This window comes from Denticeps clupeoides, chromosome 10, assembly GCF_900700375.1.
Source record: "Denticeps clupeoides chromosome 10, fDenClu1.1, whole genome shotgun sequence".
Classification (NCBI taxonomy): Eukaryota; Metazoa; Chordata; class Actinopteri; order Clupeiformes; family Denticipitidae; genus Denticeps; species Denticeps clupeoides.
In genome coordinates, this window is record NC_041716.1 from 3,507,519 (window position 1) to 3,534,058 (window position 26,540).

At 42.8% G+C, this 26,540-nt stretch overlaps 2 protein-coding genes across 5 annotated transcripts in view; both read right to left on the reverse strand.

The window, feature by feature from the left end:
• Positions 1 to 6,382, reverse strand: part of sema3gb (sema domain, immunoglobulin domain (Ig), short basic domain, secreted, (semaphorin) 3Gb) — a 28,015-nt gene extending 21,633 nt beyond the window's left edge. For all 4 annotated transcript variants that reach the window (XM_028994435.1, XM_028994434.1, XM_028994432.1 and 1 more), the window contains exon 1: positions 6,271 to 6,382. The gene's annotated coding sequence lies outside the window, so the exon portion shown is untranslated. The remainder of the gene's footprint in view (positions 1 to 6,270) is intronic.
• Positions 6,383 to 16,405: 10,023 nt separating this feature from the next.
• On the reverse strand, positions 16,406 to 23,382 carry foxp3b (forkhead box P3b). Its single transcript, XM_028994447.1, has 14 exons — positions 23,373 to 23,382; positions 22,912 to 23,065; positions 22,554 to 22,618; positions 20,503 to 20,654; positions 19,116 to 19,230; positions 18,881 to 19,016; positions 18,684 to 18,788; positions 18,491 to 18,578; positions 18,329 to 18,403; positions 17,436 to 17,583; positions 17,220 to 17,296; positions 17,035 to 17,136; positions 16,757 to 16,878; positions 16,406 to 16,663 (listed from the first exon to the last, which is right to left on the reverse strand). Exons 2-14 carry the CDS (start codon positions 22,938 to 22,940, stop codon positions 16,603 to 16,605), a joined length of 1,275 nt encoding a protein of 424 aa, XP_028850280.1. The 5' UTR covers positions 22,941 to 23,065; positions 23,373 to 23,382; the 3' UTR covers positions 16,406 to 16,602.
• Positions 23,383 to 26,540: the final 3,158 nt, after the last annotated feature.

A 26,540-nucleotide genomic window follows, 5' to 3' on the forward strand; every position in this document is an offset into this window, starting at 1 on the left:
TTTCCTCTGGAATTTCTGATGATTGGTGCAGAGCTAATATATAATGAATGCTACAGGTCAGAGCCATGAACATTTCACTTTTTCTTGGGTTTTTCTAATGGGTTTATTACAACTGACCATTATAACAAATCTTGAGGGACCTCCAAAATATGTTTTTGAACTAGACTTTAGAATATTAGTATAAGGATTTTTTTAAACATTATCAAAGGTGAATTGCACTATGCTTTACAGCATTATGTATTAAATACATGAAGGGCCCACTGGATACAAATCTATCATGTTCTACTGTCTTATTTATCAGACATAGTTACAAATCTCTATTATGAATCCTTATTAAAAGTACATACCACTATATCGATTATGTGCTTTGTTCATTGTTTCTGAGATTTAAAGGATTGTACACTGTTTTGTCGGACAGACTGCATATGCTTAGGCCACTTGGTCTCTGAGGACCAGGAAGGAATTGACCACAAGGGGCCATTTAATGGGTGTTCATCATTATCAGCATAAACACTGTATTCCATCATCTCAGACTGGCGCTGGAGATAACGGAGCTACATAGACGTCCTATGACATCATGTCATTCTCATCACCTTACGTGAACACACTCTCATGGCCAACATCTGAGGCAGAGCCAAGACTGGACCAAGGTTGCCCTTTTACAGTCATTTTTTATATTCAGAAGCGGAATGTCTCCCATGACCTGCTGGGACTGTTCTGGAGCCAAGTGACCTTGTGATAGTAACTGACCATTCACTAACAAAAATGCATGGTCATCCCACAAAATAAAAAATACACACGCACACCCAAACACAAACATTGGGCTAAATAGCTGCAGAGCCCTGCCTAATACAGTCAAAACATGCATATTTGGCATTTCCCAACTTTTGTCATTTTTGTACATGCCTCCCAGGCAGAACGTCTGCACTGGAGGTTTGGCGAACGCATTTCAATTAGCAATAAATGTTACACTCTCAAGGCGAAGAGAGAAGGGCACCCCTGCGAGTTCCTGAACTGAGACGAGACCCCGAGGTGGGACACAATGCCCAGCAGTCAGCCCTGGACTTTCCACACCCGCCGACCCGGGCACCGCTGCAGACGGGGCTGTCAACGTGAGAGCTCATTAGCACGGACCTTCTGAGAGGAAGCTGCCAGGGGGGAGCGGAAACAAAAGGAGGCCGCGAGGCGGGAGGTCGGCGGAGGTCGCCTCTCCCTATACAGCGCTCAACAAAACGTTTAAGCAAAGGCGCATCCTCCCCTGCCATTCGGCACCATCTCCTCAGTCCACAATCCCTCCATACATCCATTTTATGATCCATTTGCCCAGGTCACAGTGACTGGGGAGAAAAAAAATTTTAAGTGAAAGTGAAGTGATACACAGCACAGCACACGGTGCACACAGTGAAATTTGTCCTCTGCATTTAACCCATCACCCTTCGTGAGCAGTGGGCAGCCATGACAGGCGCCCGGGGAGTAGTGTGTGGGGACAGTGCCCCGGGAGTTCCGGGATTCGAAACGGCAACCTTCTGATTACTGGGCCGCTTCCTTAACCGCTAGGTCACCACCGCCCCCCGCTAGGCCACTACTTCTCCTAGTCACACTATGTCACACTATGGTAGGCTTGTCCCGCCTACAGCAGGGAAGCCGGGCCACGCCCTGTTTTTAATCTCCTGGTAGGGTGTTGAAATTAATCTCATAATCGATGCATCGCGATGCAGATGTAGTGCAGAATATAGTTGATAACATCATAATGACATTGCTTGGTGATTTTCTGGTGTTTTTTTAGTCAAAGAGTAGTGCTGGTACTGACTGTGTCTGCCTAATCCGAGTACAGCCCCGTAATCAGAAGGTTGCCGGTTCAAATCCCGATCTGCCAAGGTGCCACTGGGGTGCCACTGAGCAAAGTACCGCAGCCAAACGAATGCTGGAGGATTCACAAAACAAGACAAATCCATTTACACTCAAATCCCTAATAAAGCCCCCACGCGAGTCCACGCTAGCCCATAAATCCCACGTCTTGCTCCCACCTGGCCCACCCCGCTTCACCACTTACATGCCTCAACACCGCTTTATTCTGCGAAAGAGGACGCTGTGTCTCACACCGCAGACGGAGACACATTTTGCCTGTCAAAAGACGGGGAGACTGTGACATTTTCGCATCCAAATATGGGAAGTGGGCTACTGCAGCTCGGAAAAAAGCAGGAATAAATGTCTTCATCCCAAATTAGTGCAGCAATCAACCCTCGAACCAGGTCAGGGTGAAGGGGAACGAGGCCCGAGATACAGGAAACCCAAAGGTAAAATGTAAAAAGGAAACGCAGACCTTTTCATCTGCCTTCACTGGTCCCGTTCAATCTTCAATCAAGTCGTTACTAGCCTATAAAACGATTCCAACACGCTGGCTTCAGCCCTATAGATTCTTGAGCCTGTAAATCGCAAGTTCTATTCTGCTTTATGTTACTCGGCTCCATGAATATGCCGCGACTCTCCAGTGTCATTTTTGGGGATAGACATGTCACCGGCCTCTAGCCAGGTTCTCCAGACCAGCATTGGTGATAAATCGAAGCTGAGCGAGACCTGTTGACACTGAGCTCGCTCTAGAAAAAACTGGACTTGTTGTACCCTGCGTTGCATTTCCGCAACCGCGCACTGACACCGAACCTTCACAAGCTCTTCTTATCTGTGGTCAGAAGAAGAATCATGGCTTCCCCCTTGGTATCGGCGGGTTTGGGATACCAATATATAATCCGAGCCATGTGGAGAACCCTGGAATTGTCCGTTGAGCTTCGTCACTCCTAAATACCGGATTCAGCAGCTCCCTTCAAAGGCTGTTAAGCCGCGGTGTCTTATCTGCTTGACTTTGAAGTCCTCACGGCGGGTGACACTACTCCAGACGACAGCAGTGTTGTGTCGCCGGGACAACGGAAGACAACAGTTTTCCGCGCTCTTGAATATAATGTTGCCAGCCCATAGTATGTCAATATTCACAGTAAAAAGCGGGGCACCTCAAACCCTCGATCAACGTTCAGGATCTGAAAGGTGCCGAAACACAACATTAAAGATACCAAAGAACATGACATATGAAGGGGTGTTCCAAGATGCTGTGGATCCAAGATCCAAGGGCCCGGTTTTAGAGGCAGAGGGAACAAGAGCAGGTTGGCCCCAAGTGACACCACAAAAGTGGAAGTCTCACGTCATTTGGCATTTATGCAGTTCGACACCCCTCCCCCCCATGGACCCATAGCTCTGGATGAAATCCTGCCCCACCCCTCGGCGCTTCATCCTTCAAAGCTGAGGCCCGCCGCCATAATGGCCTACAGTGCAGGATGGCACATTAAGAACCCATTCCACAGGAGGGCGGGGGACGGGGAGCTCTGAGCTCTACACCCTCCGGCTCGGCGCATTCCAGCACCTGTTCCAGAGGGGACCTGCTCTTCTCGTTGACACAATGAAGACCCGTCTCCTTTCGCGCTTACCAGAGGCTGGAGTCGCACTATTTATACCCCACAGCTGTTTTCAAGCATCAGGATGCTTTACGGTGGCGCGGCGTTTTACGTGGTTATGACATCAACGACAAGTGACCAAGTGGCAGTTGCGAAGATGCTGCACGCAATACGTTTTTATATTGCACATAATGCCACATACTATTGTAATATAGTGAATGTCAATGTTTTATCATCATGAAAAAGGATTAATAATCTGAAAAGTGCATCAATTCATCAATGGGTGTGCACCAGATGCACATTTATTGTTATTAAGATTTGATATGGTATTTCTCAATTTCCCCCAAAACCTATATGGGCTTTCACCCCTTACATTGTTGGTGTAATGTTTTTAAGTCCCCAAATTCACCATATTCATATTCTTTTTTAGATGCACTATACATTGCACTTGGGCCTAAGCGGTATTTAAAAGGCAAATTTCCATTATTGTTGGAATAATTACGGACGCAGACATTTAACTGGCCTTCTTTCCCAGCCTCTGTGTGCATTTCAGCTGTGCCATTTTGGGACACCTTCTTCTAATGTCTTCATTTTCAAGATGCTGCCCCCTTGACTGTTTCATTGTCTCCCTTCGGTCCCTCCTGCATATGACCAGGTCTCCCACTGGCAGCAGCCCAAGCATTTTCAGAATGGAGGCTTAATACCCCCCCCGGGCTGACAGCTGCATGGATTAGCTACCCTTGCCCGCTGTCATTGACGCCCCTGTATTGTGCCTTTCCCTGTAAAAGCCGCAGCAGAATTAGGAGAGAGAGTAGCAGGGGGGTGGTGGGCATTACAAAGTTAAGTCAGGTGCTTTCATGTTTCAAGCCTAGGTGACATGCACACACATTCTAGGGGGCTTACAATCCTCAATATTTGTAAGGTATTAATGCCATTTAACCAGGGTGACAATGTCTTTCGCCTCCGGATGCAGTAATGAACGCTAAGACTTGCGTCAGTATTAGAAAAACTGAAATTGAATGAAAAAACTAATAATAATGCGAAGACTTTTTATATGCAACTGGCACAGCATGAGCGGAACACTTGTTTCAACGGTGGCACTCTGCCATAGTCACCAGTATCACTAAATTATCACTTTCCTGCCCACTTCCCCCTCCTCTTGACCCCTTGGGCCCAGACTGGCCCCCATTTGACCTCCGGTACCTTGCTGAGACTGTCATGACAACCGTCTCAAGAGGCCTGTTGTATCTGTGGAGGGGCGGAGCCTGGCAACTGGCTGAACACACCAAATCCTCGATGACAAATGTAAGGCAGAGAGTGTTTTGGATGTGCTGATGAGCAGAAGCCAGATCAGTATCTAAATGAATATCTAAAAACACACACACACACACACACTTCAGAATTGACTCCATTCCAAGTGGCTGAAAATGATTAAGATTTGAGTTGAAGTTTTTTTATATATAGGAAATTATATCAAATAACCTACTGAGCATTAAAATGAGAAAAGGGTCGTACAAAAAAAAAGTTTTATGGCCAAAGGAAGCATCAAAAATGTGCAGCAATAATTACAGTGAGGGGAGAAGGATAGATGTGTGGTGGAAAATGTGGCTGTACCCCAGCTAAAGACTCACTGTCAAGCGATTGATGGAGCTTCTCACCCTGGGCTTGAGGGTTTGTACATTTTTCAAGAATGCACAAAGTATGCATTCTAATTTAGAATATTAATATTCCCAGCACAACCATTTAAAATGCCAACAAAAGAATAAAATCACGTTTTTTTTTGTGTTGTTCTTGTTCAGGCATCCAAAAAGATGTTTAATGCCTGTATTATTACCGAATAATACAGACTGTGATTTAATACTCCTGCATGGAGACGCCAACATCCCTTCAGGGCTCTTCATTTCAGATTAGGGTTCCAGTTCTCACTGCCGAAATACTGTAATTATTATTATTGTTATTACTCTGTTATGCTGTCTCCAGTAATCTTAATTCATTTAAAGCTCTTCTAAAGAGAGGACGATTTAAGTGCTCTGCTCATCAGAGATGGTGGCTGGGTAGTGGAATAAAAAGCTGTTTTAATTGCTAGAACTTTGCTAGAACTTGATTTTCGGTTTGTAGGAGTCACGAAAGCTTCTTTTTTCCCCCTTAGGCTAAGAAAAAAAAGTAAAGTGTGAAAGATGCTCTAATGAAATTCCCCTTTAATATTTAACCCGCTGAGGAGGACGTGGCGAGATCGGGACCGGGAGCCGCTAAGAGCTTTTTCTTGTTCGGGCTCCGCCACCCCACCCACGACTCGTCTGAAGTCACAAAAAAAATTCATAAAAGGTTTTAATAATTTCACAAATACCACCGACAGCCCAAGAAAACTGCCAGGGTGCCCTATTTGATTCCGAAGCGATTAATCGATTTCTGATCGATAGGGACACGGCTGTGTGACAATGAGAGACAGAGTCCAGGTCGCCGGACTGCTTTAAAATGCATAATGTATAACCCACTCCAGACACGGAAAAGTCGCGCATGAATAAAACATCGCGCCGCTAAAAGTAAAAGCCGTAATGCGCCGTGTGTTTTTAACTTAAAACCCGGGGCGGGGTGGGGGGACTCAAAAAAAAAAAAAAAAAAGACATTAGGGACGAGAATTGGAGGGGGTGGTCGGACGGGGGTGATAATTAAAGTTGGTCCGACGGGTTAATTGAGAAGATGGAGACGATGCGCCGACAGGTAAATAAAGGCACCTTGCAAGCGCAAAAAAAAACCCACACAAACGTAATAAACGTGAGAATATGAATATTTACGTGAAATGAAGATTTAAAAAGGCGCGACTCACGTGTGATTTAGCGCGTTATTCCCGGCGCTGGTATTCCGCCGCCTGCCTCTCTCTGTCTTGTCCGAAAGTCCCTCTTCTTTCCCGCGAAACGTCACATGTCCGCGCCGGCGAGCCGCTGCTGGCAGGTGTCCCCCCCCCCCGGTTCCGAGCCGCGCCTCCCCGGTCCCCCGCTTCTCCCTCCTCCGCCCGCCGGTTAACCAGCGCCGCGCCGGAGCGCGTCGGATTTCAGCGTTTTTTTAAACGTCGTCGCACTGAGATATTTCCAGAAATACCGTGTGGACGATACCTGAGGCTTGTGACAGTTTTATTACGCGAGAAGAAGTGCAATGCAACCACATGCACTGTCTGGTCTGCATAGTTTATAAGAAAGTTCATGTAAGAGGTTAATTAAAATGTTCTTGACCCTCCCAGCACCATTTCAAGCATGCAAAGTGAATGTCAGAGAACCAAACACACACCTGAAAGTTTGGACACACCTTCTCATTCAATGTGTTTTCTTTATTTTCATGACCATTTACATACATGAATGAACACATGTGGAGTTATGTACTTAACAAAAAGTGGAGACCTGGCCTCCACAACCCAATCCAGATGGTTTGGGGTGAGCTTGACCGCAGAATGAAGGTAAAGGGGCCAACAAGTGCTAAACACCTCTGGGAACTCCTTCAAGACTGTTGGAGAACCATTTCAGGTGACGACCTCTTGAAGCTCATCGAGAGAATGCCAAAAGTGTGCAAAGCAGTAATCAGAGCAAAGAAACTAGAATATAAAACATGTTCTCAGTTATTTCACCTTTTTTTGTTAAGTACATAACTCCACATGTGTTCATTCATAGTTTTGATGCCTTCAGTGAGAATCTACTGACGTAAATGGTCATGAAAATAAAGAAAACAAGAAGTGAATGAGAAGGTGTGTCCAAACTTTTGGCCTGTACTGTATTCAACAACCAATAGTCTATTAGTGTTACTAACAATAAAAAGCAAACATCTGTATATCATTTTTTTATAAGAATATTGTATTTCTATGCTACTTTCTTTTCATTTGCTACTTTCTTGCTAAATATTATAACATGGTGTAAATGAAGGTATGATCTCTAGCTCATCTGTAGGACACAAGAGACCACAAGCTGTGGTTCAAGGGGAGAGTTTTTTTTTTTAGGGATCTGAAATGGTAAAAGTAGCCTTCAGGTCACGACCTCTCTATTATGCCATGCCTGTGTGACTGAGATGGCTGAGCGGTCTCACAGTTGTGCCGAATACGGAGGCAGGACCATAAAATCTAACAAAGGGATAGACGTTCCCGCGAGCTTCCTGTACACGTGTGATGCTCCGAGCGCGAGTGTCACTTAATGAAGCCAGCGAGACGCTGGACGTCGGCTGATGAAGTCATAATGGAGCATGGTGGTTTTCATGCAGGTGGGTTTAGCATTTTCATGAGTTCATTTAAGAGAGGGATTGGGGCCGATTGTAACGCAACCACATGCTCTTTGATTGAAAACCGGACAAAGAAAGGGGCACAGTGGCCTCAGAGATCACGGCGTGAGCTTTTAAGGAAGGTGCTGCTGTCATTGTGCTCCGTAGCGTCGCAGCGGAATGGAAAAGTAGCCGCTGAGAATTCCTGGGATTCCTCAAAGTCCAGTCTCCGCGGAATACAACAGGGGACACAGGGCAACCCGGGGTGGGGATTAGAGAGGGTGCATTCACCTCCGGGCAAACTCGTTCCTCCCTCCAGTGTGTTCCCAAAACAAGCCAGCCTTCGGCTCAGGCCTTTGTCCTGAGGTCACCTCCCTCTGGCACGGAGCTGCACTGTTTGGCCCGTATGTTCGCCAACGTACAGTACAAAAAGTCATTCAGCTTCTCTACATTTCATCAAAGTTTGTGTCTCTGTAGGCCTCAGCGTCTCGAGACTTTTTCCTTGTTAGGTGTCGAGATGACGTTGGTGGAGATTTGGATTATGGTTTAACTCCAAAAGTTCCTACAGTTGTTGGTTTGGGTTTATATCTGTTGACCAATAAAAGTTCTTATTCTTATCATATTATTTACATTATTTTGATCCCCATCAACATTTACATTTACATTTACATTTATGGTATTTATCAGACGCCCTTATCCAGAGCGACTTACAATCAGTAGTTACAGGGACAGTCCCCCCCTGGAGACACTCAGGGTTAAGTGTCTTGCTCAGGGACACGATGGTAGTAAGCAGGATTTGAACCTGGGTCTTCTGGCTCACCAACCAGTGTTGCCCTCATCCTGCAGAATAAAAAAAAATGATCCTCCTGGCATTTGGAGACAAAAAAATTCCTTTAGCTTGGATCTGGAATTTATCCATAACCACGGACCTAGTTATTCCTCTCGGATTCAGTTTCCAGGGAATATTTCTGCCATGATGCACATTGGACCTTAAATTAAAATTATTAGGTACAGCGCATTTATGACATTGTCAGAGAAATCTTTCATTGTCATTTTTCAATATTTTTTTTGTGCTTTCTCTCTGTAAAAGCATAAACATAAAAGCAATCGCTGAAAATGAATAAGTGCATGGGGAGAGTAAGAGCAAGGAAGGGTTGCTTGCTGTATCTTGGCGAGGAGGGACTGACCACCCACCCCACCCTTTTTATTAGTGTGTAATTTCATCGTTCTATAGATAAGGTGCAAAACAGACATGATTGACATCTCTCACAAAGGCCAATTCCAACGTCTAGACAGTTTAAACCCCCCGCCTGTCAAAATACGTCCCTTTGTGCTGATTAACGGTGAACCTTCAGGGGACAGCTTGACCAAAAGCATGAGTTTCTGCACTGAAATATTCAGGTTTTACCTTTCTGTGAATCTCCCCTTTGACCTAATGTCCAATAATCACTTCCCTTATTTTTCCATACTTACAGTGGAACTGTGGCAGAATCTCGTGGACCCAACTTTCATGGGCAGTGTCTGATTAAATGTAAATTTTAGCAGTGCTGTAATGTGGAACTGGGTGCAGGAAGTATTATCTGCTTGGCAGAGTGTGTCATGTTTGAGTCCACCCAGGGCACGGCGGGAGTAGGATTTCCTCTTTGAACACTGATATGAGTCACTGGTCCTGTCTTTTTGTGTACGTTACGAACCCAAAACTCCCACCTTTCCTCTGAAAGGAAGTGACCAATCCCACAAAGTTCAGCAGTAACCGGGATTCAAGGAAATTTATTAACCATTTCAGCCTCATTCCTAATGGTGCTCGGTCTGTGATAAAAACGCCACCATGTCAACGGTTACAGTATGAGGCATACAGGAGACCGGAAATTTCATCAACAATGAAACTTATATATATAGATATGTAAAATATAGTGCATCTCAAAAATACTAAAAATCCTAAAAAAAAAAAAGTTCTTGTTTTCATAAGTTTTGAAGAGCATACTGGGAAGTGTCCTGTGGGAAAACAACGTTAGAAAACCCACAGTCATCACGCACACACAAAAAAAAAGGAATAATAAAAGTGAGAAACCATCACAAACATACTGTGCCGAAGAGCACAGTCCGGAGAACTTGATATTTAATAACCGATGGTTGGTGTTCTGCATTATGCACCTTGTCGCACCCAGTGGTTAAAACGACCGTGATCAGAATCGCAATAACGCCGAGCAGCTTGACGTGACCGCGGTATCAGGCCGTTGTGAGGGGATCGGTTTCCTCTCGGGGAAATGAACAGTTTCCCATCTCGGAATGAGAAACAGGAAAGGGGTGACGACACTCGACCAGTCCCACCTGTATCTCTTCCACATTCCCACGGAATTTTATTTTTTTTTAAATCCTGCTTCTGCCGGGGATTGTCATCGCTTGGAGGGTTCAGGCCTGTGGAGTTCAGCCACTTTCTACCACCTTCCCCTCCAACGGCCGGGACATCGCCTGATTCTGGGGGAGAAGCGGTTAAACGGCGTAATTGTTTGAGACAAGTCTGAAGCAACGGTCAATGCCCCATTGTCCCGTATAAATTATCCGTGGGCCGTGACTGCGCAGGAACATATTGTTTTCATAAATGTCTCACGACGGGAGCCGCGCCTTGCATCAGAAAGAAAGCAAAACAAAATACCTCATTTTATGCTCACAGGGTTTAAAAGGGGGGAGAAACAGGCATCTGGAAGATCGGGCAGGAATTCAGGTGAAACTCCTCCCGGACGTGCGTAGGGAAAGTAATGACAGGGGGTGCCTGGATTGAAGGGACATCTGTCCCGTAATAAATCAGTCATTTTAGGAGGTCTGGCAGCATCCTGACACTTTTAAATGTGCGCTTTAACTCGACCGCGGCTTTATGGGAAATTCTTTGCTTGTGCCCTGTTTGGCGCTGAGGACAATAAAATGCATACGCAATTAATTTTTTTACAGCTTTATTTTAAATGCATTACGTATACATGCACAAGAGCTTATGTCAACATGGACAAGCCGGCTCATTTGCTGCTGTTGACATAAGAGTTTAAGCGTAGGTCATGTATTTAATCATTTATAGGAGGCTTATTTTGTCCTTTATCCGTCTGTCTCTGTATCAACCCACAACCTGAACAAATATTCCCAACATCAAGGATCCTTCCGAGGACAGTTCCTTCAGATTCAGGTGTTTCAGAGGACTTCAGAGAACAAGCAAAACGGAACAGTCCTGTGCGAGGTGTGGATGCAGAGCTGTTGGTGCTTTGCAGAGATTACACACCTGCGTCCTTGCAAAATCCTCTGAATAAAGGACATGGTGTTTGTTATGTGGTACTAGGATTTGAAGGATTCGTTGGAACTGTGTTTTGGTGGGGTTCGATGATGTGGCATTCTTAACAGTCACTTGTGACGTTTTTCTTTCCAGGATTCTACACTGTCACAAAATAAAGTATATTATTGCACCTTTAGGGTTACACTGGGCACGGGGATGTGTATTTGTGTAGTAATGAAAAATATTTTAGGGCATAAGTGTAACCAAAAAAGGCCACACTATCATCCAACTGATTGAAATCCAGATTAATAATCACTTTGTAAAATGTAAAGAAAGGCTCATGGGTTACGGTTATGGGTTACCAATCTTTAGCATTTTAGGCAACAGCTCCACGAAGCACAGGTGCGTGTGCCGACCCTGCTCACAGGCCGTATGGAAAATGGCACGTATTCCCCAGAGCGCACTTATCTTCACGTGGCCAGACAGCTCATTTTGACACCTTGCCACCCAACCACCAACGACAGGTCGGTTCAGCGGAGATCAGCCTGATCACTAATTGAAGATTCGTCTCAGTGATTTAGGGATGTTTCTGTCAACAGACACGTCCATACGTCGTGCCCGAGGGACGTCAGGTAATCATGTGGAGATGCATATGAATCCTAATGAGGACATTGCACCCGGCATGTTGTTTACTGTTAATCATCATAATCATTTAATCGTTCTCTTTTCTTTTTTTTGGAGGGGGGGGGCGGGTCTGTTTAATATTCGGCACGCCACAACCCGCCACCAGCACGCGGTTTGATAACTGGGGATTTCTCATTATGAGGCACCGGCTTTGGCATCGGCGCGCATTTTTTAACCAAATCAGTGGGCCCCTCCTGAGCTGAATGATGGGATGGGGAGAGGCTGGGGGATGGGAGGTGGATGGGGAATGGGGGGGTGGGTCGCCCCACGCTGTCTTTTCTATAAGGCTCATCCATCACCCCTGCATATTTTTGTCAGATCCTGGGAGATGAGGCTAATTATCCGACGATTCGTCTTTCTCCTCTTTATCCTCCCCTCTGCTTCCCTTCCATCTCTAAGTGTGTGCTGATGGCATGTGTGTGTGTGTGTGTGTGTGTGAGTTGTTTATGCTGCGATGTAAATGTGTGTTTTCATGCATGTGGAATGGTGTATTGAAGGCTGCTGGTATCATGATCTCCCTGCCACCGTCGTCTCATTTGAGCCACCATGAACACCAGTGCCATTCCGCTTCATTTAAGCTCCATTGGAATCCCCTGGACCAGAATAAAAGGCTAAAATGCCTGTGCCCGTAATGACAACATACAAAACCAATGGACAAACACTGTTTGTAATTCCAAATGTGTGTATATGAAAGAAAACATTAACTTGGGGAAGCATGGTGGCTTTTAGGTAAAGTCGTCTAATATCCGTCACATTTAAAGGGAATAATATCTGCACCAATTAAGCAGAAGCCGGCAGACCCGCTCCCTTCATCATCCGCCTGTCCTCCAGCTATTCCTCTCAAGTAGCATGACATGAAAGTTGCTGGAAAGTCCAGAGCTGCCAGGCGGCATCAAGAACCAGCATGCCCTCCGGTTAGAGCCTCTCCCCAGGTTGAAATGGAAACCAGCTTCCTTTTAAGTGCACGTGATGGGAGCTACACTTTCATTCTTTCAAAGGCGCTCCCTGACAATGCGTGGCACATGAGTGGACGGTCTCTGCATGGCAATGCGGACGTGCCACTTCTAAGACAGGAAAAATGTATAATAATTCTAATTAAAACTAATTCTCAAAGCTCCTTGTGACCAGGGAAAATAATGTTCCCCTCTAGTGATAAAAATCATGTCCGTAGATCATCAAGAATTCAAAAGCAAATTCTCAGCATGACATTTGATTCTTGTGTAAGTAGAGCCATTGTTTACATGCAGTATTTGGACTGCAGCAAAAATTCGGGCAAATGTTTCCTAAAAAGCACATTTTTGCTTTTGCCTCCAGGGGGGTTTGTGTTTTATGCAAATGCGTTTCTGCTCAAGTTATTCATCTGGTTGCAAAAGTGAGCGGAGAAAAGCAGCAATTAGGAATAACCTCTGCATAATGTCAGCGGACACAAGGGAACAAATTAATCTACAGCAGGAAGAAAAAATTGGTCACAAATTAAAAAAGCACTTTGGGGAGTTTCTCGTGTATTTTGAGTCAATCGGGTCTCTCTCAGTCAGACTTTCTTTTGCACCAGATCTACGCGACTCAGATTCCCTCGTTTAAAAGAAGTGAAGGATCAATCGAGGTTTTGTTTTCTTTGTTCAAAGAAAGGGGCTTATATGGCCATAGTGGGTGCAATAGAGAAGCCATAGTGGGTGCAATCAGACTGTTGTGAAGACCCTCCGTGATCTAAGCCTGTCTTTAAGGCAGATAATCCTTTTCAAAAACACTGAGGGATGCGTTCAGATTCAGACTTTGTCGGAAGTACAACCCGGGACGGGCCAGAGAATAAGTGAATGCATGCTGAGTGGGTCTCCAGAAACGTTTCGCAGGAAAGCCTGTCAATAATCGACCAGTTTTGAATATTGTGCTCCTCTCCCAACCCCACAACTTTAACCACAGCAGGAAAGGTTTCAAAAAGGTTCACCTAGAAGACATTTTTAACTGTCAGGGGGAGGCTTTAGTGCATGCTGAGACTCTTTCTCCCAGTTTGGGCTGTCTTGTCAGTGCAGTATTTATGGGCTCCTTTCTGTAGAAGATTTATGATACTTCCCTGTGATGTTGAATCACACTTTGCAGAGTTTTAACTTTCCTCTCCGCATCCCCCCCCCCCCCCCCCCCCCCCCCGCTCTCTGCCTAGACCTGTCAGAACCACAAGAGCCTCCAGCTATGTTTTGAGAGCTTGCATGTCTTGCTGAGTGTCAGTATCAAATGACAAGAAGACATTTTTCAGACTTAAAGCGAGGTCTGGAGGCTAGTCGACATGCAGAGCTCCTGCCCCTCCTCAAAATCCATCAAGTCAGCCTTTAGGAGCCTTTAAAGCAATTTCAGCAAGGCATAAAGACATAAAGTGCTTAAGTGTGATTTACACTCTTGGTCATAATTTACGAAAGGGCTGGCGAGGGTATGTCCTTTTCCAATTTCCGAAATCAGAATATTTATTGCATAATGTTTATTTATTGTATATTGTGTTTTCTTTTTTTTTTTATAAATGCCTTAGTTACAGCGATTACTGATGAAAATGCAGCATGTTAACATTCATTAACACCGTTCACTAAACGCTTTGTTTGCTTACTGTGTGGGTTTGACCTATGAAAGACATCCTAGCCTTAGGCAGAAATTTAAACCATAAAAACTTGCCCTACTGAACTCTTCAAAAAACCCTTCGTAAAGAGTGTAAAATTAAATTTCCTTTTTTTTTTTAAATAACAAGAACAGATCATGTCCCCGTCAATGGTTGTTTTTTCTTTATTTTACTATTAAATGTCTTAAAATGAAAAAATGAGTTATAAAATGTGTGACTGATTGCGATGCCTAAGTGCCACTGGGCTCAGCATCTGGTACCAACTTCACATTGTGTGTTGGTTGCCTAATAGGTGGCCCCTGTGGGACTCCATAAAAGTGAACCTGCATGTGAACACCACTATCTTCACCAAAAGATATTTATTTCCGGCCATGTATCCGTTTGCTTCATGCCGTCAAGCGTCTCACCTCTCGGTGTGGCATTACGCTAATAAAAAAAAAATATATTGATTGACAGCCATACAAACATACCTCATATACATAGTGCACTGTGTAGAAAATTCAATAATGTCTCCAGAATTTTCTCAGACTCCCTGCCAAATTTATATCCCCGGACAATTTTATTTAAAGTAAAAAGCCACGTAAATATGGTGTCCTCACGCTGACACCATATTTTTGCAAGGATCACATTCTCACACTAAATTCTTTAACTTTTAACACAGCAATGTTCTGCGTTTAGGCAGAAGGCCTCGGAGGAAAATGGCTGACACCAAATCTTGACAGCGCATTAGCGCAAGGAAAACTCTTTGCACGTAAAACACACAGGACATGCTGCAGAGACACCTGTTTGGGTGTGGGCGTCGGCAGGTAATAATCACCTGCAAGCGTCTGAGGGGAAGTCGGGAAGTGGGAATAATCTTCAGGCTGCTGCTGAAAAACAGAGCCCTGCATAGCTCCATTATTTGGAAGCATTTTATTTGTTGCGTGAATGATGCCATGAATTCATTTAATTCTGTCACCAGCTTAATTTAGAGCGGACAACAGCATTATTACATCATCAGTGGATCGGATACCGGTTGTGTGCATTACGCAGGTCGGTAACGCAGTCGGCCGGGAACATATCGGTGGCTCCAGTGTTGGCAAACATTAAGTGCTGATGGAACGCAGGGCAGACACAAATCCAGAGGAACGTGTGCTGGTTGCCGTGGCAGGACGATGGAAATAAGAGAGCGCCGGGCGAGCTGCCCAGTAGAGTAAGCTTTCTCTACCTTTTAGTGCCTCTGCAGATAAGTCTGCAAAAAGAAAGCTGGCCATCAAAAGCCTGGATTAAGAAGCCGTGACGCATGAGTAATTGTAATTATCTTCTCACAGAACAGCACCAGGGTGATGCCCTGGCAATTGTCTAACACGCAGTCCAACATTTCCATGGAGGGGAACGAGAAAAAGAAACTAAAAATGAAAGTGAATGTCGGCACTGCAGAATCATAGATAATGGAAGGAGCAATTCTATGTTTTCTTTACTTTAGAACCATACTACATTATATGGCTAGGCTACGTAGTAGCACACTTGCCTGTGAACCAGAAGACCCAGGTTCAAACCCCACTTACTACCACTGTGTCCCTGAGCAAGACACTTAACCCTAAGTTGCTCCAGGGGGGACTGTCCCTGTAACTACTGACTGTAAGTTGCTCTGGATAAGGGCGTCTGATAAATGCCGTAAATGTAAATGATCATCTTCTTAGAGTTGATAAAAAGTGATTTTTAAAATACGCTTGTATACTGTATACATAGGGTTCCATATTTGCAAAATATAATGCTTTGTACTACATTTCGTTGCCCTGTACTTGTACATGTGTAATGACAATAAAGTTGAATCTAATCTAATCTTTATTAAATATAAAATTTATATATTTGTACATTTTATATTTATTATGTCATTATGGCTTATATGATCAATGATACAATATTAACATGCTGAAAGTGATTTAACCAAATCATCATCGCCTCTATTGTTTCTCAGAAATGAAGGCCACCACACCCATGGTGCTGTTCTGCACGATGTTGTGTGGCCCTCTGCTGGACGGACGCCTCCACGACATTTCAGAACAAAACACAAAACAAAGGTTCACAGAAGGTCTTTATCTAATATATTTGTATATTATACAGTGCATTTTAATATAACACATTGCATTTAGTTAAACTGCATTCTACAATAAACTAATACTAATAACTGTCTGCTTTGCGTGCACTGATTTTTTTTGTTTTTTTTGCACAGCCTGTGTTTAATACAATTTATATTTTGCAAAAGTGTACATATCCCTTCCCATTATTTAAAAAAAAAAAGCATAGGAATTCTTACGTGAAACAATGGCATCAGAAATGAGATATAAACAGCGTGCTACATCATGTGTGTTCTGGGGCAGAACCTGAGCGGCCTAGAGGCAGGGCCCGTGTGGAAGTCTGGAGTACGGTGTCAGCCATCTCACTGTGTAATCCCTGGAGAAGAGGAAGACAACAAAAAGATAAGGGATCTGTCTCCAGTAGAGCTTGATGCATTACAACCGCAAAAGAACAAAAGTGGCACGTCACCTGTTGAACTTCTGCTTCTTCCTCCTCTGGAATTCCACCTCATCCACAGTCCACACGGCGCCCTTCGCTCCCTCGACACGGACGAAACACTTGTGGAGGCTGAGATTGTGGCGAACGGCGTTCTGTCGGATGACCCCACATTTCGCATTCAGCGTGAGATGAACTTTCAGGATGCAGAAATTAAAAATCCAGTCCGGGATTTTGTTTCATCCAACCAGATCAACGGGCCCACGGTTGGACTCAACACCCAGTCCTGGTCTGGATTTTTTTTCACATACCTTCCATGCCGCGTTGTTGTGCCTGAAGTAGTAGAACATTCTGGTAAACCAGTTGTAGATTTCGTTCAGGGTCTGCTGTTTGTCTGGTGCCTCCAATATTGACTGGAAATAGAGACTCATAATATAAATATCATTATCGTAAGCTTTACTAACATATTATATGCCATATCAGAAAGAACACTGACCCATCTTATCAGGCTGGCGTAGGTATATGGAGGTCTGATGTCAGTGTGCTTATAAAGCTCAATATCACTCATGATATCTAAGGAAAGAAATCAAAGTAAAAACATTTACAGCACCGAAGCACTAAAAATGAACCAGGGTCGAACACCCATGCATAGACACTCTACTGTATTCTGGACCAAAGCAAAACACAAGCTAAGCAGAGCTGTGGGTGGTACCTGGAAGTAGATGAGCATGAGGAATGTTCCATAATTTCTGCTGCACCGGCACTCCTGGTTCCTCGCTAGCATTCAGAGGGTCTCCATATGTCCCCTCCGCCCGGCCTGCACTCACTGCCAAGCTGCCGATCAGGTCAGAACCGGCCACCTAACAAGAATCCCATCAGAGGCAAACCTTAAAACCATCATCACTCACTGTGCTGCTTGCAATTTTTAACACAAAGCTGTTGGACTAAAGTGTAATTAGAACTCACGGTCAGGGGCGTGGCACAAAACTCTGTACAGCCCTTACAGGGACAGGCCCCATGGAGACGCTCAGGATTAAGTGTCTTACTCAAGGACATAATGGTAGTAAGTGATGTTTGAACCTGGTCTCTATATATAGATTTTTTTTATAATAACACAATCACACAACAATTATCTAATTTTACATGAAGAACGTGAATAGAACATTTTACAAGATTATTAGGAAATACTCATTGATGAAGTTAGAAATTGTGATGTAGTCGAATCCACATTTGCAACTAGTGTTAATTTTGTGACGTTTCCTTCACCAGTGCAACTGTTTTCAGCTGAACTAAATACACTGAAAAAAGGTTTTCTAATAGTCAATTAACCTTTAAAGTGCCAGACTTGCAATAGTAAAACACAGCATCATTCTATTGGAACTCAAGACTAATTGTTACTGCCAATAATACAATCTGATGTAACGGTCACCCAGTGACCTAAAAAGGGCTTCTCAAGCCATTTCAGCAAACATTTGCCATTTTCATTTTGTAATGTAATTTTAAGTCCCAGTTGTTTGGCTTAAAAGAACAAAAACGTCACAAGTGAAATCTTATTTGTCAATTGAACATTTATATGTTTTTATGTATATGTTCTATATGACTTACTTTGGATGTTGTTATGAGGCTTGCTAGGTTCAGGTGAAGTTGCATTGCATGGAGTTTCTCTTTTTCTAGAATTAGCTGAGAATACATTGAAATAAAAAATTATGAGTGCAAAATTGCCAATATGCACACCAAACCCCACCAAAAAAAAGTGTAAATGTATACCTGGTTCTCCAAGTGCTGCACCATGTCTTGCTGCACCTTCCACTGTGCGAAAGCTTTGTCTCCGTAATTGTGGTCATTGTCAAGGTGCCTAAGGAATTTAAGAGGTTCTGCTAAAGTTGTGTGGGAGGTAAAACCGGGGCAATGGTAATGTTGTGGTTCCGCCCACCCCAGCATATTATAGTAAGGCACATACTGCAGGAAATGGGAGTAATCAGCAAAGGTTTCGTCACAGCCTGGCCAGAGACAAAGTCCGTTCAAATAGAGGGGACTTGATGGGTCTGCAACCGGCCAGAGAGGCCTGTAGACAAAGGAAAACAGTTGCGCAGTGAAGGTGCATGACGGTTCTAGATACTGATGACCTATAGATATTACCCTAGCAGAGCAACCTACATGCCATGGTATCTGGGATTGAGAGAGTTCCTTGCTTGGCCAGTTGACAGGGCCGCAGAACCTACACTGTTCACTCGGCTCAGATTGACTGGCTGAAGGTCGCAGGCCAGGATGCCATCAGACCTCTGGGGATGATCTGCATGGGTGCAGAGGTGAGACAGGCATGAAAATATGATGGCTGGTGAGAACACGCTCTTGTCAGACATCTGATCATTTCAGTTTTGCAAGCTCTCACCCTGTGGTGGCACCTGAGAGGTTCGACAGAGGACTGAAGGTCTAGTCTGAATAAGCTGCGGCATCAGGGTGATGGTTATCACAGACGACTGCCCAGCCTTCTTACTGGCACACTGCTAATAACAAATCACAAAAGGAGGTCAACAACAGAATAAACTTCCAAGATCGTGTCTGTCTTCTAAAAAAATCTGTCTTTTGTAAAGACTATTATGGACTAATTCTGAAACTTTAATTAAAATTATTATTATTAAAAATGTAAATGTACTGTTCACACTGTACTTAGAAACTTAGAAGTAGATAAGAAATATATTTTTATTTTACATTATTCAGTTTTTATATTCAAATCTGTAGCTGAAGTAAAGTAACCAACCATTAATTAATTTACTTTGAATTGGATAATAAAAATGTATATTAATGAGGTGTGAAAATTCATGATAATGTAAAAATAAATGAAAACACTGGTGCTAATGTTCTAGAGTAATGGTGCAGTTTAAACAGTGTTAAAAGTACCATTTTTGTATCAATATCATTTTGTTCATCATATTGTGGAGGATCCACATCTGCTTCACACAGAATATTCACGGGTGTCCCTCAGGGCTCAGTACTCGGTCCTCTTCTTTTCTCCCTTGGTGAGGTCATATCCTTACATGGGTTATCCTACCACTGCTATGCCAACAATACACAACTCTTCTTCACTTCTTCTCTCTCCCTCCCTATATGCCACTTCCAAAGAATCTAACTGACATTTCATCTTGGCATCTATAACTCAATCCTACCAAAAAAAGAACTAATTCATTCCATCAGATTTTTCACCACATCCTGATCTTGCTCTCTACTTGAACAACTCTCGGATCTCTCCTTCTGAAACTGCATGCAACCTTGGAGTAACTATAGACAACCAACTTTCCTTCTCAACTCACACCACCAATCGTTCCCGCTCATGTAGATTCCTTCTCTACAATACCAGCCTTATCTATCAACACAGGCCACCCAGATACTTGTTCAGCCCTTATTATACGTCACACTGCACCTCAAACTATCCGACCCTCCAGTACTGCTTGCCTGGTCCCTTCACCGCTGAAGGTATGAGGAAGACACTCATCTACACTCTTCTCTTTCTCTGTGGTGGAATGAACTTCCCCTTGAGGTCAGAACAGCACAGTCGCTGAATATTTTCAAATGGCAACTTAAGAACTAACTTGGAACTTTCTCATAGTCTGACTTATGCAATAAAAAGTACAACAGAGTGAATAAAAGGATTGTATTTTTTTTTTTTTGAGCCCTAGAGAACCAGAACCGATTACTTTGTTTATGGTAACATGAAAGCACGTTGTAAGTCGATCTGGATAAGGGCATATGCCAAATGTGTGTGTTTTTTTTTTTATTACCTGCATGGATGAGAGCTGCCCTGCTGGGTCAGGCGGGGCTCTTTCTTCCCTCTCAGGATCTCCATCTCTGAGTTCATCTTCTACGGTAATCAGGTGGTGATCCAAGGTCAGGGGTCCTCGTTTTAATCTCTTACCCTCAGGTCGGGGCATCCCTGGCCGTGCAAAAATCAAAAGACTTTATTAATCTCAGAGGGAATCGTTCACATTACACCTGCACAATCACACATAGACAAGAGCAATACATTATGATGAACAAGTACAGAGAGAAAAACTTAGAGCACTCTCATATAAATGTAAATTCAACTAAAAATGTTTTATTTCAATGCTTGGTATAACTTAACGTTGTCGTTGTCAAGTGTGAATGGCAGATATTAAGAAAGAAATGGATAGAATTTTGTATTTTAATTAATTAATTAATTAATTAATGGCTCTGTAGGACAAAATATTTTATGTGTACTCAAGTGGTAGAAAATAGAAATAGGTTGCACAAAAAAGAAAAATATATTGCATATAGTTAGAAAAGGTTTCTACTTACACAATGTCTGATAACTACTCTTTCTTTCTATTCAGTAGCTTTTTAAGAAAATATAGCCACCGATTAAAAACACTTCAAATCCTGCATACTAATTTAGATGCAAAAAGGGTGTTATTATCAGCAGGCCAGACCATTGTTGTTGGTGGTGGTTTTTGTTTTTTTTGACATGCGAACGTGCAAGAAAGTGCTAGAAAGCTGTCGAACGTATGTCTTCATGCACAGGTGCAGCATGTGGTTGCGGGGGTGCAGCAGAGAAACCATCACCGACATGTCGCTGAAGAGCTGCTGCTGCTCTTGCTGCTGAAGTGCACAGAAAAGGGCTCACGCCTCATCAATATTTCAACATTTACGTGGCAAGCGGAGTGTGATTACTGGAGATCGGCGGATTAAACGGGAGTCAGAACAATGAAAGAAAAGTGAAGAAAACAAATAAACAAAACAGGAAGAGGAAATGGGATTTGTTCAGAAGAGAAAGTGGAGGAAAAACTCTGCGGTTGATGCTTATCACTTCGCACTGTGTGAACAAATCCATTTTTAAGTAGAAAAGATTATTTGCCGTTCTCACGGGTGTCACCTTGCAGTGATCTGATGACTCCTGCAGCAGAGATGATTTCACTCTGAGGTTTTCTCCATTAAACATCATTTTGTATTTTTTACCGCCACACCTTGTATTCGGCCGCATCATATTTCTTTTTTTGTGTAAGCTACTCTGGATATTAATCACAGCGTGTGGGCAGAAAAAGAAGACCTGGATCTACTTGTTGGTCATAAGATCCAAAGGAAAGTGTGAGTCAGAGAGAAGAATGTGAAGAGAAAGTGGAATTCTTCGTTAAATTTTCATTTTTACTCAAGTGCGGCTTTGAATTATCATTTGTCTCGATGTCTTGTCTTGAGTCCTGGCCTGCATACGGCGATAACCGTGAGCCCACAACGTCTTGGCAGACAAAAGAAATGTGTTCAATATTGACTTTCTGCCTAACCAATTGAAACCAGAAAAAAAAGACATTTTTTGAAAGTGTTTTTCATAATGGAGATGTTCTTTGCTGTATGTGACTCTGTGTTGTGGTAAAATATGAAAACTGCTGCATGACAGTGTTTCTTAAATGCACCTACCAAGTACATGTTTGAGCATTTTTTTTTTGTATTAGTTCAGGAATAAGCCACGTTTCAACATTAAAATTACGAACAAATAACAGTAACTTTATGATAAATGTTTTAAATTGACCACCTTTCACCAAAAATTGACTAAACATTCCTCACAGCATCCAAATCATTGGTGCAGTCCTTTCATTAATAACCATTAATGACCAAATATCAGTACAAAGGTGCAACACCTACCTAATTCAGTGGTGCATGAAGTGTAATTGTAAAAATTACAACAATGACTCCAAAAACGAAACACAATCAGATGGTTTCTGTCCCGTAATGTCCCATAAGCGCTAGATAGTATTTCTAAACACTATTTGGCCTTTTTTTTAAGTTCACATCACACAAACACACATACACACACGCATACCTTTGTTCTTCTTTCCTTTTTCCTCCTGAGCGGTTGTTGAAGTGTGCCAGTCGCAAGACTTTAAACTTCATGAAGAAAAACAGGAAAATAAGGCGAGAGATGAGGGTGTTTAGAACTTCTCAACTCTGCATGGAGCGCATTAGTTTTTTTTTTTTAAAGACCAACTGACGTGGGATGAAAGCCGGCAGGGGGAGGTGATGCGAAATTTAGCAGAAAAAAGAATAAAAAAGGTTATTAATCACAGATTACTTGACTTGCTAGTTAAGGTGATTAAGGGATTAGTATTGACTCATTAGTAATGTCAGTTGATTTGACTCCTCAACACACCAGCTCAAAATGAATCATAATAAAAATTTACTTGGAGACATCCTCCTCCTCGTTTTTCATTTCTGCAGAGACAAAGTCGGTGTGTTGACACTGGTTATGTATATTGGACGTGTGCTGCAGATTAAGGGGACAGGTGGAGTAGTCAGGTGGAGACGGATTTGCTGGTGAAGCTTCTGCACTGAACCCTACAGCGGACACCAATAATCAATTATATTTATTGTCTGCTTAGACTTTAGTACGTTCCTTTAATACATATAATTGTACAGATGATGAATATCATTATTTAATGTAAAATGTCATGCAGATATATTTCAAAATAGGCCTTAAAATATGAATAACATGCACATATTTTCCAGATTAAGTAAGGTTACGTAGGTAAGCCTAAAAAAAAGTTTATTATGAGCGAAAATAATTGAAGGTTAAATTTGATGGCACAATCTGGTGCATTTATTGACTACAGACATAAAAAAAAACAAAAGATGCTTTACTCACCAGAAGCTGCTCCTCCAGCTCAGGATGGTACTCGCCGCTCATCTGCATGACATATGCATATATAGGTTTCACGTTATGTAAATGTGCAGCACCGCACTCACGGACACAGAAACATTCCATGACACCGCAAAGATCGAGAGCAAATTATAAACATTACTGACATGCAATCAGGTCTCATAATGAATCAATAATAACTCAGTAATGAATTATGTCACAAATGTTCATTTCCAGAAGAGCCTTTTAATGAGAACTATATAATTGTATATAAAGATACAGTATTAATGTTTAAAATTAAAATGGTTATTTTTCATTTATAGGTTGGATGGATCTGTTTAAATTTAGGGTGTGTAATAATCCTTTACAACATTACAAATGGTGTACTGGGCCACTGACACCTCTTTGAAATTAAAAAAAGGGAATAATTTCATTGTTAAATATTTGCCCTAAATGTGCAACGGTTCTGTGATGCCTCCACATTTAGACTCTGCCCATGATTCATAAAGCATTCAAATTAAGAGTGAGTCAGCATTTCTGTGTTCCAGCAGCTGAATTGTATTATTTGTTCTGAGTAAGTCATTCCAGTGACAAGCTACGCATATCGCCATGTGAGCGCAAACGCTTGCAGAAAACCATACAATTGGTCACGAAAGGTATTAAGCGTAATGCTGCAGTGGAAAATTCACTATCAAATGTGAACCGAAAGAAATCAAGACAGAAAGATTGCCGATCACGTACAGCTGCTGACGTGTATGGCAACATCCTAGAACAGGCTCACTGTAAAACGCAATCGGCCTTAGCTCAATTTCAATCCGTTCTTCTCAGTGCTCAGGCCTCTGAAATTGGCAAAGGTCCCACCTCCATGCAAAATGGCCCCATCCACTCCCGACTTTGTGTTCGTCAGGTGAAGTGGTGATGCTAAACGGAACCTAGATACTATTTGTTTTTGTGTGTGTGTGTGTGTGTGTGTGTGTGTGTGTGTGTGTGGATAGTACCCTGTCCAGGGGCTGCAGGAGAGACTTTCAACACGCTGTGATTCTCTCGCCCACCACTAGGGGGCAACACCTCGGAGGCCTGAAAAACGTGGAGCGTTCCTGTAAAAGGGCCTGGGACTGAGAAACGCAGCCACCACATATTGCTGAGGCTCGTTCTTTTCCTTCTCGTATAGATTTCTTCGGGGCGATAAGGGGATGGAAACTGCGCCCATTTGTATTTTAGAGTGGGCGACCAAAGCCTTCTGCTAAAAAATCTTGTTTATTATAACATTCAGGTGCTTCCCCTGACAACACCATGTCACACCTCTTTGATGTGACCAATTACTTTGAAATTTTAATTTCTGAAAGAGCATAATTTGACATTTAAGATCTTTCTGCTGAAACGTATGCAGATGAAGGGGACGGTTGTGAAAACACGTCTATTTTCAGAATTAATTCATTCGAAAGGTAGTATCAGCATTCAGACTTGAAATACAGTCGATGTGTAATTTTGAAAATACTGCTATGTCTCACAGATACTTTAATGGAAGTCAATGGCGTGGGGAAGAGCTTGATGTTGGGATTTTTATACGAATATATAGATATTACAGTCTTTCTTTTTTTTTTTATGTGATTTTACCACGTACGTAAATAGTTTATTTTTCAACACGCCCCGCAAATGTGCGTAACATATCACCGTCGCTGAACAACAGTCTGTCTGTGTCCTCCGATCTGTGGCTGCTTCCTTTTGTCAGGTGAAACCATCTGTTCCCGTGGCTTCCAGGGGTTCGGACAGCTGTTACCGCCGGCATGAGGGCAGGCAGCCGAGCGCTGTGTCATGCAGAGACAAAACACCTTTTAACCACATCTTTACAGGTACACTAAATGTTCATGCACCAAGGGCCTCCCGGGCGAGCGGGCATGCAAAAAGAAATACGCACATACATGCCTTCTCTAAGACATAAGCATGTAAGCAGCATGCTACTGACACTACGACCAGTAATAACACGATTAGATATACGGCACAGGCCAAAAGTTTGATGAGATGCATTGATGAGATGAGATGCTCATTAACAGCATAAAACCTTCAGGGCTGTTGGAAACCGTCCCCGTTGTCCGACTTAAGGTGAAAGCTCCCTGATTTGGACACATGCAAATCTTCAGCTTTTTTCTTATTAAATAACCTCACGTGTGTTATTTCACTGTCCTGTATCTTCAGTATTGTTCTATAATGTAAATAATGCAATAACCATAAATGAGTTGGTGCGTCCAAACTGGTAGTGTATATATTTTTAACCTGTTTTCGTAATTTTGTTGGCCCTGGGCGGATTTTAGAAAATCGAAATAAATTCAAAATCCTACACCAAGTTCTACCCCACGAAAAAAAGGTTTCAAAGAAATGCCAATCTATACAGTTACATTTTATGTTTTTACATGCACACTTTATGTACAGTACAGGCCAAAAGTTTGGACACACCTTCTCATTCAATGTGTTTTCTTTATTTTCATGACCATTTACGTTGGTAGATTCTCACTGAAGGCATCATGAATGAACACATGTGGAGTTATGTACTTAACAAAAAGTGGAGACCTGACCTCCACAGTCACCGGACCTGAACCCAGTCCAGATGGTTTGGGGTGAGCTGGACCGCAGAGTGAAGGCAAAGGGGCCAACAAGTGCTAAACACCTCTGGGAACTCCTTCAAGACTGTTGGAAAACCATTTCAGGTGACGACCTCTTGAAGCTCATCGAGAGAATGCCAATAGTGTGCAAACAGTAATCAGAGCAAAGAAACTAGAATATAAAACACGTTTTCAGTTATTTTACCTGTTTTTTTTTTTGTTAAGTACATAACTCCACATGTGTTCATTCATAGTTTTGATGCCTTCAGTGAGAATCTACCATTTACAGGCATTGGGCAGACGCCCTTATCCAGAGCGACTTACAACGTGCTTTCGGTGAAGTTACCATCGATGAAGTGATCAGTTCCGGTTCACTAGGACCCCCAACTATGAATACAATCTTTTTATTCACTACAAATGTAAATGGTCATGAGAATAAAGAAAACACGTTGAATGAGAAGGTGTGTCCAAACTTTTGTCCTGTACTGAAGAAAAAAAAACATCACAGCCTTTGTATACCGTGCTGTTACTGTATTATTCTATAATACATCACATCACATGTTGCATTGTGTCG

Coding starts and splice junctions, on each gene's coding strand:
- foxp3b (XM_028994447.1), bottom strand. CDS start 22,940: ATGAAAAACGAGGAGGAGGATGTCTCCAA. Junction 22,619..22,911: donor GAGGAGGAGGATGTCTCCAA/GTAAATTTTTAT, acceptor TTCTTCATGAAG/TTTAAAGTCTTGCGACTGGC. Junction 19,231..20,502: donor GGCAGCTCTCATCCATGCAG/GTAATAAAAAAA, acceptor ATTTGTTATTAG/CAGTGTGCCAGTAAGAAGGC.